Source organism: Capsicum annuum, chromosome 2 (genome assembly GCF_002878395.1).
Source record: "Capsicum annuum cultivar UCD-10X-F1 chromosome 2, UCD10Xv1.1, whole genome shotgun sequence".
Classification (NCBI taxonomy): domain Eukaryota; kingdom Viridiplantae; phylum Streptophyta; class Magnoliopsida; order Solanales; family Solanaceae; genus Capsicum; species Capsicum annuum.
The window spans coordinates 147,037,967-147,049,361 of record NC_061112.1 but is presented as its reverse complement, the minus strand read 5'-3'; the positions used below and the strand labels follow the sequence as shown (position 1 = coordinate 147,049,361).

Sequence of the window (11,395 nt, the reverse complement as noted above, 5' to 3'; positions counted from 1 at the left end):
AAACAATAAAAAAAAATCTAAATACTTGTATCTTGTCCAATACTTTGTTATCATATCTTATGAAAAAAAAGTATAAATATTCTTTATTAGTTCTCCAAGTCAAAGATTTCAAGTTCTAACCAATTAATTATGAGCAGTTAATTTATATTTTAAATAATTTTTCATTGCTAAGAGTTTTTTTAACCTCCTAATGATTTTTAATTGCTTAAGATTTTTTTAATCTTCTAAATAGAAATACTTGTGTAATATATGCATAAGCGAAATTATATTTTATATATTCTATTAAAATAATGTGATGGTCGGAACTTATTGCAATAAAACCAATCTAATTTTATATATATTTATGAGAGAAAATACTCTATTATCCCCTGAATTATACTCAAAATGGTTGTGACATACCTCAACTTAAAGGGGGCCCTATTACCCCCTGAATTAATTAAAGGCGTAATTTTGACATCCTTAGTGCCTACGTGACACATATGTGGCACACACGTGTGCCTACGTGGACACTTCGGTGTGTTGTGTCACGTATGTGCCATGTAGGCATTAAGGGTGTCAAAATTACACTTTTAATTAATTCAAGGGTAATATGATTCTCTTTAAGTTGAGGTGTGTCATAACCTTTTTGGGTATAGTTCATGGGTAATTGAGTATTATCTCTATTTATAATAAATTTTGAAATATAAGTTATTTCTTTGTACATAAACATATGTACATAAGTATCGGATTATAGGATTATATGAATATCTTCTGTAATTTTATCTTGATATTTTCTTTCCTTTCCCTCCTTGTAACCTTTTTTTTAAAAAATTATTATTATTTCCTTTTTTTATACTTCCATACAATTTTTTTTCTTTTTGAAAAAAATAAAGATTTTTTTTTTACTTTCAGCTATAATTGCCTAATAGTAAAGACAATTCACAAAAATAATATTATCAATTCTAAACATAAGACTTAAGAGAATATATCAACGAAAAAGTTTATAAGAATATACGAGAAGATGAATGGTAAAAGTAGAAATGTGCGGAATTCATAGTAAATAGGAGAAGATGAAACACATAATTAGTATTGTATAGTATTGTTCGGTAATTAGTACTCGATGGTTATTGAGGAAAAGATTTTTTGGTTTCTTTAATAGAATGAAGGAGGAAAAAAATTCAAAATGATGAGAAAAGAGATAAATAAATTTCAAGATCTTAGAGATAAATAATATATTGATTGGCGTGGACTATTTTTCTTTGTGTTTGTAAGTTTTATCAACTTTTTCTTTTATCAAAGTATGACTTTGTACCCCATGTAGCTTCTAAACTTAAATTATCTCACGTTTGCGTATTGCCCCCATCACAATTGATCAGATTAGATCCACATATGCATGAACCACTTTTTGAAAATGTAATTCCATGTATATAATGTAGGGACGGTTCAAGCAAATTCGGGACCTAAGATCAAAATTGAACGGAGGTCTTTACATTTTTAAGAAAAAAAATAATTGTTTTATAAAGTCTATTTTTAAAATTGTATAATCGATTTATTCTAATTTTTTTTAATTAATAATATAATCAATGCATTAATTTCTTGACACATGATATTCTGAATTAAATATATCAAACTCTATCTAAATTTTTTTATATAAAATTTTATTTTTTCTATAAATAGTATTTAATATATTTTTAAAAATTTTATAATTTATTATTACTAAAAAAATGAGACCTTCAAATTTTAGGAGCCTTATAAGGCCGCTTTTTTTCCAAAGGGTTGAGCCGGCCTGAATATAGGTTGCTACTAAGCTGTCATTTAGTTATCCTTCTTTATGGGTTAAAAAAAAAACACAAGTCGTGCGAATGAATGTTATTAAATGGTAATTGAAAAATAGTAATAGTGTGATTTACTTACTTAGTCCAACTTATTCAAACACCAAACAGTCGTGTAGTTTTGAAGTAATTAAGTTTAATGTAGATGCCATAATGTATAGATTAAAAATACGTAACTTAATGTAAATATTACGTACGTATTAGACATAGTTTTGTTGTCTAAAAACTAATGTATATGGTGTATAATTAAAAATATTTGTTTATTTTTTTTTTTTAAATATAACGTACTATATAGAGGTGATTTTTGTCATTTTACTAATTTAAATCTATGTATTTTATTTATTCCACGTTTTAATTTGTTTTCTGCACAGGTTATGTTTTTTATTCAACTTGCATCCATCTCCGTAATGAATAATAATTCGGTCACTAATCTTTGGAAAAATGTGGAAAGAGAATACCCACGTCATATTCACATGGCATATTGAAGGGTCAACAACTTTTTAGGAGCCATTTCAAACATCATTGGAAAATGACAAATTTTGAAATATTGATAAACTTTTTTCATACACCGATGAGTAAAGACCAAAAATAAATAAATAAATAATAATTTATGCACTCTTATTTTTTTCGTATCTCAATACATAATTGAGATTTAATGATTGACGGTAGGACTTACTAGCATCAATTAGTATATAACAATATCTTTTAACTAAATTAAGATATTATTTATTTTCCTAAAACATCAAAAGCATTGTCTAAACTACTTTCTCCGTTTTAAAATAATTGATTCCTTTTGACTTGATATTTTCCTTAAAAAAATATTTATTATGGGTTTATTTTATTAAATTAATCTTATTAATTATGCTTTGAAAATATAAATTTGAGTAAATATATTTTGTTTAGTTATTTAATGTTGAAGGTAATATTGGAAAAACGTAATAAAATACTCTTGATTTCATCATAAGGGACAATTAAATTGAAATAAATATTTTTAGAAAGAAAGTCAACTAAAACGAAACGGAGGGAGTAGATTGCAACTTTCCTTCTTTCTTTCTTCCTTCTTTAAAAAAAAAATCCACAATTGAATTACGCACACATCAAAGTTTGGCCAAAGGTCAAAAATTAAGTTGGAAGAGATTGATGCATTTTTTTTTTTTCCATAAATGTTCAACAGTTTTGATATTGAAAAAATTGCCTTAAAATTATGAATATTCACCTAACATACTTAGTAAGTCAAGTAGAGTAATCATCCAACAAGACTATTTTGAAGACAAAGAATCATTAAAAAATACGTACTATATATTCCAATCACTAATCCACCAAACTCATGTATACTTGATATGATTATAATTTATCGGTCTTTCAAGTTTCCATTCAAGTTATTACACCCATTCATTAATTACTAAGTTAATTTTTCTCTTTTTTTTTTGTTTGATTTAATGACCTTATAACAATTCAAATTAAGTTGTCTCACTAATTAACTAAAATTCTTTGTTATTAAGAACTTCCAAATAACAATAACAAAAAAATATGTTTGTTTTAAATTAGTTGTCAATATTTTCAAAGTAAGAGTATTTTATAACTTCTTTTCTATATTACCCTTGAAATTAAATAATTCAAGAAAATAGTAATTGTTAGATTTAGAATTTCAAGACATCATTAATTGGATTAATTTTGTAAATATATTTTTAATTAATATTTTTCTTAATGAATCTATCAAGTTAAAAAAGTCAAGTAAAATAAAATGAAAGGAATATTTTTTTTTGTATAAAAATATCAATGCATAAAGTATTACACGTCAGTCTAGGAGAGAGTCGCCTCAAGTTTTTTTTTCTTTCTAAAATGCAAAATCATTTTCAGAGTAGATGCAAAGTTTTGGCTGGAAGCATAAATTTGAATTGTTAAAAAAGATGTTTGTTGGATAAAACAATGTGAATAACATAAAAAAAATTTGTATAAATAGGAGTCCATTATTTATGGTTTAAAAAGCAAACATCTTTGATATGCCAATCACGAGGTACAAGACAAGTGTCCCAATTCCATCCAAAATTCCAAAACAATCCACTACTCTTCTCTCTCCCACGCAGCCAAAGCTTCCAAATTTCAACTCAAACAATGAGGAAAAAAAGAAAAACGAGTTAACTAAGTAAAATATAATTTTGATTAGGATTAAATTACAAAGATATATTATACGGAGTCCTGTAAAGTAAAAAAGCAAAATTGAAAAAGAAAAGAAAAAGGATGCCTCTGCAAACAGTGTCCACCACTATTGGATACCCCTCCTTTGTTGTCTTTTTCCCCCCACTTACCCAACTTTTTCTACTTTCCCAACACATTTTTTTCTCCATCCCAAGCTTTGGATTTTCCCTCATACCATTCCCATTTCTGTTTCTTTCTTCTTGTTCTTCAATCTGCTCTCAAAATTCCTTCTTTTGTTCCACTTTTTCTCCCTTGCGAGCTCAGTTTCTTGCACAGTTGTTCTGCTCCGTCCTAGTTTTGTTTGCTTTTGAAATCTTGAAAGGAGCATGTAGAGGGAGGATACAATCAAGATTGCATTTTTTGGTCTTTATCTCCTCACCCATCTCAGTATTTTTGTCTGTTGTTGAGGGATTTCACTTTTCCTTGATAACTTCAGTTTCTTGCATAGTTGCTCTTCCCTGGATTTGGTTGCTTGTGAAATCTTGAAAGGGCATGCTGAGCATACAGCAAGATTGCGTCTTTAGTCTCTATCTCCTTACGCTTTCCAGTTTCATGTATGTTGGGTCTGTAAATATCGAGTAGTCATAGTTGTTGAGGGATTTCACTTTTCCTCGCCAGCTTCAGCTTCTGCTATACTATTTCTGGGTTAGGTTTCTTTTGAAATCTTAAAAGGGGCATTTTGCTGATTTAGCAAGATGGGGTTTGTAATTCTTACCCATATCAGTTCTCTCTACTGTCTCTGTTCTGTAAATAATAGTTGATAAGGGATTTTCACTTTTTTTAAATCTGTTTTATACTTCTATTTTGTGTGCAAGTAAAAATCTTTGATAACTGTTGAGGGTGCTCTGATTTGTCCTCCCAAAATGTCGCCGGAGATGGCGGCTACGGTGGTTGATGATGGAGTAGAATACTGTTTTGCTGTGGAGTACGATGGTCCACCTATAAACCACGATCTTCCACGGGCAGTACCTATCAATGTTGATAGGATTCCAGTGGCCACTGTAGTTTCACAGGCATCATTATCCCATAAGTTAACTTTACCAGTTGTTCAACCTATATCAGCTACTGATATAACCAAGAGATTTTCTAAAGATTTGAAGCGTAGTTCGGAATCAACTGTGTCTCCTACATCTGTTATAGCTTTTCAGAGGGTGGATGAGGATGATTCTGCTAGTAAAGAATTAGCTTTAGGCTCAGAGACGACGTTGTCTCCTAGCTCTGTTACTGCACTCGAAGAGAGGGTACATAGTAATAGGGCTTCTGGTCTTTCAGATCAGTCCAGTAGTTCTAGCCCGTTGGAGAGGTGTAATGGTGATGAGAGTGTAGGTGAATTTTCTGGTTTAATTAATGAATCCACTGACTTGGCATCTTCCTGCGTTAGCTGTGATCATTCGCGTGAATTGCTGGGAAGGGTGGGGAGTTCTGGTACTTTTAGATTTTCGAGTAGTTTTGAGAAATCTAAAGACTTATCAAGGAGTACACACAGTTTGAGGGCTTCAAATGGTCGTAAAGACAGAAACTTGGAGTTCAATGATTTAAGCCAACCAGATTGGGCTTCGAATGAGTCAATTTTGAGTGTTGATTATCCGTCTTCTCGTGTTTCTTCTCATAAATATGGGGATAGTTTTAATGAACCTAGTTGTGATGCGAAGCGAGCTCCTGTTGTGACTTTCTGTGATATTGAGTCAGAGGACGAGGATATTAATGAAGATGTTAGTGGTGTTGAGGCCGAGGTCGCCCGACCAAAGAAAGAACCTGCAGTTAAGGTGAAGAAAGGGGTGTGCTATCGTTGTTGTAAGGGAAACAGGTTTACTGAAAAGGAGGTATGTATTGTTTGTGATGCCAAATATTGCAGTAATTGTGTGCTTAGAGCAATGGGGTCTATGCCAGAGGGAAGAAAGTGTGTCAGCTGCATCAGTTACCCAATTGATGAATCAAAGCGAGGCAACTTGGGGAAATGCTCTAGGATGCTCAAGCGACTGCTAAATGATTTGGAGATTAGACAGATAATGAAGACGGAGAAAATGTGTGAAGTAAATCAGCTGCCATCTGAATATATATGTGTGAATGGAAGACCTCTCTCTCCAGAAGAGCTTGTTGTATTGCAAAGCTGCATAAATCCACCAAAGAAGCTGAAACCAGGGAATTATTGGTATGACAAAGTTTCTGGTCTCTGGGGAAGGGTGAGTAGAATTTCATTCTGGACATCATTTATTCTTTTTCCTCATGATATAATTTGTACATTGAGCATTAATCTGGAAGTCTAAGCCGATAGTTGATTATATAACAGGAAGGACAAAAACCTTCACAAATTATCACTCCTCATTTAAATGTTGGAGGTCCCATCAAGCCAAATGCTAGCAGTGGAAACACTCAGGTCTATATAAATGGTCGTGAGATCACCAAATCCGAGCTACGCATGTTACAGGTTAATTTTTGATACCTGCAAAACGAGGTCCAGTTATAATTCACTTTTTGTGTTTCAGACTGACTCGGTTGATTACTTATTCAGTTAGCAGGAGTACAATGTGCTGGCAATCCACATTTTTGGGTGAATGAGGATGGTTCATATCAGGAAGAGGGGCAAAAAAATACCAAAGGATATATATGGGGCAAGGTTAGATTTTGTATGCTCGATTTGAGTTTGTTATCCTTCTTTCAAATCTTCCATTGCCTCTGATTAATGTAGTTTCCATAGAAACGGACTTTGGTTTACTGAGGTTTGGCTTTTTGGGGGATCATTGCTAGGGCCTAAAAATAAGGATTAAATTTCTCCTGGTTTGCTCCCGTTTAAAACCACTTAGCGTATGGAAATGGGAATCGTCTTTATTTATTCCTCGATTTTGTTCCTTCTTGACTTATCCACTTCACATACTCAAATATACATCCATTTCTGGTTCTCAGTGAAAGTATTTGTCTTTTCAGGCTGGAATGAAGCTGGTTTGTGCTGTACTCTCTCTTCCAGTGCCTTCAAAATCATCTAATACTTATGGAGAGCAAGTTAATAGTGTGCTTAGTCAAGTGGTACCTGATTATCTTGAACAGAGGGCACTTAACAAGCTACTTTTGATTGGATATAGTGGATCTGGTACTAGCACCATATATAAGCAGGTGACTTTCTACTGTTTCTTTAATTAAGTCATAAATTTATATTAATGTTTGGGCAAAAGAACATGTCTCTACACAAGAAGTATAACAAAATTAGTTTCTACTATTACAACTGACTCGTGAGCCTTGCTTTTTGCTGTTTTAGGTAAATATAATTCATGTGCTTTCTCTCCACGAGTATAATGCTCCGATGACCAGCTTGTTTGCTATCAATTATCTGGTTTCACAACATCCCATATTCACCTGATTTATGCTAGATTAGGGACTGTCTGCTCTTTCAACAAACATTAGTTACTCCTGCATCATGCTCGGGGGAAGTGATTTAAAGATTCATCCTTCTTTAGTTCATTAGTAAAGTGGAAAGTTTCCTTTTCTTCTGCTTTCTCGGTATTTGTGTTCCAAATATAGAGGAAAACAGTAATCTCCTCATCCTATAGTTGCTTACCTAGATGAGAAAGAAAGAAAAAAAATGAAAGGAAAGGAAAGGGTGCATCACCCTTTGAGAAGAACTGTTTTTAACTTATTGTTTATAAATTTGTTGCATTTGTATTCTGTCTGAGTGCGATTAGATGCTATTGGTCTTCTTTAAATATCTAAGTTAGATATTTGTGTGGCCCTTTGTAATATTGTCTTATTTAGAGTTTTCTCTGTGCAAAGACTAATGTTGATGCTTCTTTTATGTTGGGCACCTATACGACTTGAATCCTTTCTTTTTTTGCATGTCTGTGTTTATAGCAATTTAAGTTCCCATCTAGCCTTGTTATTATGTACGTTGATTTTTTCCTATCAGACTATCTTTGTTTAATTTGGCTTCTACTTTCATTGATTTGGTAAATTAGGCAAAAATTCTTTACAAGGATGTTCCTTTCTCGGAGGATGAGAGAGAACATATCAAATTGTTGATCCAAAGTAATGTGTATGGGTACATTGGTGTGCTACTTGAGGGTCGTGAGCGCTTTGAAGAAGAGAGTTTGTATGAATTGGGCGGGGAATCTTGCTACTCTGGGATGACAGGTATTACAAACTTTAGGTTCCTCATTTCAATTGGTTCCATAAGAACAATCATGTGACATCACAAACTTTTGGCTCCTCATTTTAATTGGTTCCGCAAACATAGTCATGTGGTATTAAAAACTTTGGGCGCCTCATTTTAATTGGTTCCATAAACATAACCATGTGCATGCCATCATAGTTGATTTCCCCTCAGCCTACTTGGTGAACCTGGATTTCTTGCAATATACCTCTCAAGTAACAATAAGAGCTTGTGACATCAGGTGATAGCACTGGGATTGAAAAGAAAACATTATATTCCATACCTCCGAGACTGAAAGCATTTTCAGATTGGCTTCTCAAAATAATGGCCATGGGTAATCTAGAAGCCGTTTTCCCAGCTGCAACACGGGAATATGCTCCATTAATTGAGGAGTTGTGGAATGATACAGCCATTCAGGCAACTTATAAGCGAAGAAGTGAACTGGAAATGCTTCATGACATGTCTTATTATTTCTTAGAGCGGGTAAGAGAATCTCATGTAGTCAATTTGCTTTTGGTGATGTCACATTTATGCATATTTGATTGCTATCTATATTTGAAGGTTGAAGAACTTGGTAGTTGTTGTAGATTCTTCGTTTTATGGTTCAAAGTCTACAGTTATTTCAACTCCATTCCTCATTTGCCCTCTTACATAGACAAATCGAGTCTGGCCCAAGAAGGAGCTCTATCCATCGTATATGTTGTATGCTTATTTGCACTTTGGTGATACTCCCCTGTTAACTTCATGACATTTTGTGTCTTTGAAATGATCAAAAAAGACTTCTTAAAACTGGTTCCATATTAGGGTAGGTTGTTGTTATTGTGACATTTGACTTCGTGTTGATTGCTGAGAGAGCAGGAGAAGAGAAGCGAAGCGAAGCTGAGAATGTTACTTTGTCTAGTTCCTGTGTGTTACATCTGTATTTTGCAATTGCATATTATATCAAGTAGTCCATCCTTGCCCATGTGCCTACATTTGAATACTAGTTATAAGCCACTCTCCATTCGAATGACGAAGCTTATCACCTGATGGTGAATGTTACTGGTGGTTAATATGCTTTTTCTTAGAAGTTATATACTTCAAATTAAAAAAAAGACACCTGATAACAACTGAAATTTGCGTGTTTTTTAACTTCTCTGGCTGTACAGCTTCTTACTATCTTTTATGGTACTTTGGTGAACTAAATTGAGTCGACATTGAATAAATTGGTTTTTTGAACTAAATTAAGTTGACTTTGAATAAATTGGTTTGTTTATTCCATGTTTTGAATAAACCTTGTGATCACATAGTAGCATTTGGCTGGGTTATGTAACTGTCTGTGAGTTCCTTGTTGATTTCTACAGATGATGGGAAGGATCTTCCATTATGTTGCTAAATATCTCTGCATCTATTGTTTTCCTATTTCAGGCCGTTGATATTTTGAAAACCGATTATGAACCTTCAGATGTGGATATTTTATATGCTGAGGGTGTTACTTCTTCCAACGGACTTTCATGTGTGGATTTCTCCTTCCCAGATTCAGAAGATTATGATAATCTTGACAGCAGCGATCACCCTAATTCTGCACTCAGGTTTGTAAACGCTAATTAACCATGTAGTTGACAGAGAAGTGGAATAATTTTGAAAAGTAAAACTTGACATTTGGTTTATCATCCTTGCATTTTTATGTCTTTGATGGGCAAGGATTTTTGCCTCATTGACTTACTACTCTCACTAGTCACTAGTGTGGATTGACCTCGAACCTATGTTGCTTGGATCCTCCAAAAAAGCATAACATTTGGAGTAGTATCCAACATGCAACCGGTCTGTCATTTGTGAAGGCTCCAAGCAACATAGCCTAGAATCTAGTGCAACATAGTAAAAACTTAGTACACTGGAAAAGAGACCCATCTCATGGTTGGTCCGACAATCTTGGGTTCATATAAGTATTTCAGATGAGATCTGAAAGCCAACCATTGAGCTTGGATTCTCAAGTAGCAAATCAAATGGGCAATTGAATCCTCCTTTTTTTTAATTTCTAGATACTGGCGCGGTTGTGTTTGAGAACCCTTCTATGCAGATAATATCATCTTATAATTGATTTTAGGATCGTCATAAATGAATGTAGGGTGAGGACTGAAGTTGTAACCCATGTCATTTGCAGACTATGAAGAGGCATTATTTAAACAATTTTATTTTTTCTGGTACTCAGATTTCAGCTGATTAGAGTACAGGCAAGAGGGTTCATTGAAAATTGCAAGTGGATTGAGATGTTTGAAGACGTTCGAGTAGTTATTTTCTGTGTTGCCTTGAGTGATTATGACGAATATGTTGTTGATGAAACTGGGGAGAAAGTGAACAAGATGTTATTAACCAAAAAACTTTTCGAGAGCATCGTGACTCATCCAACCTTTGATCAGATGGACTTTCTCGTCTTATTAAACAAGTTTGATTCGTTTGAGGACAAGTTGGAACGTGTTGCTTTGACCAAATGTGAATGGTTTGACGATTTTCATCCGATTGTAAGTCGTCATCGCCCCAACAGCAACTCCAGCAGCATCAACCATAGCCCCTCCGTGGGCCAGTTGGCATTTCATCATGTTGCAGTAAAATTCAAGAGGCTCTTTTCTTCTCTCACTAACAGGAAGCTGTATGTTTCACTAGTAAAAGGTTTAGAGCCAAAAACGGTGGATGAATCGCTCAAGTATGCAAGGGAGATAATCAAGTGGGATGAAGAGCGGTTAAACTTCAGCTTGAGTGAGTACTCATTTTATAGCACTGATGCAAGTTCCTTCTCACCTTGAACGCACAAGAGCTTCAACGAATTCTTTTTGAAAGAAAAGTTATGTCCATAAGAGAGCTGTTACTGTAGATATTGTGATGGTAAAAGAAGAAAACAAATGCCCAGATGATCGAAGTGCTTTGCCTAGGACTCTTGGGTATACATGTATAGACTTACAGTTGAGTCAAATCCCACACAAGATGGAAAATTCTCAAGGACTGAAAGATGTTTGCCGGTGAATGAGTAAAATGACTTATTTTTTACAGAATAGGCTTGTAAATGGCTAATCTGGTAGGATCTTTTGTACAATTAAAGAACAGGAAATATATAGCTTTTGCTTTTGCAATTTTTTGTTATATTGTATGTATCGCTCTATGATGTGATCTATTTGTAGAGTATAGGATTTAATCAAACTAGAATGGAATATGCCTGCTAATTAAATGCTCTTATATGTGTGTGCATGCTTAACAAATTAGCTCACTT

The 11,395-nt window shown here is 33.7% G+C and overlaps 1 protein-coding gene across 1 annotated transcript; it reads left to right on the top strand.

Moving 5' to 3' along the window:
• The first annotated feature begins 3,801 nt into the window (after positions 1-3,801).
• Positions 3,802-11,268, top strand: LOC107860353 (extra-large guanine nucleotide-binding protein 1). The gene is made up of 8 exons (XM_047407414.1): positions 3,802-6,193; positions 6,301-6,438; positions 6,523-6,627; positions 6,936-7,121; positions 7,958-8,132; positions 8,393-8,634; positions 9,559-9,722; positions 10,343-11,268. The coding sequence occupies exons 1-8, from the start codon at positions 4,874-4,876 to the stop codon at positions 10,932-10,934; spliced, it is 2,922 nt and encodes a 973-aa protein (XP_047263370.1). The 5' UTR covers positions 3,802-4,873; the 3' UTR covers positions 10,935-11,268.
• Positions 11,269-11,395: the final 127 nt, after the last annotated feature.

Bases quoted from the DNA above. Each gene is read 5' to 3' on its own strand.
- LOC107860353 (XM_047407414.1), top strand. From the start codon at position 4,874: ATGTCGCCGGAGATGGCGGCTACGGTGGTTGATGATGGAGTAGAATAC. The intron at 6,628-6,935 runs GTTAGATTTTGT...TTGTCTTTTCAG, and splicing joins AAGGATATATATGGGGCAAG to GCTGGAATGAAGCTGGTTTG. The intron at 7,122-7,957 runs GTGACTTTCTAC...TTGGTAAATTAG, and splicing joins CTAGCACCATATATAAGCAG to GCAAAAATTCTTTACAAGGA.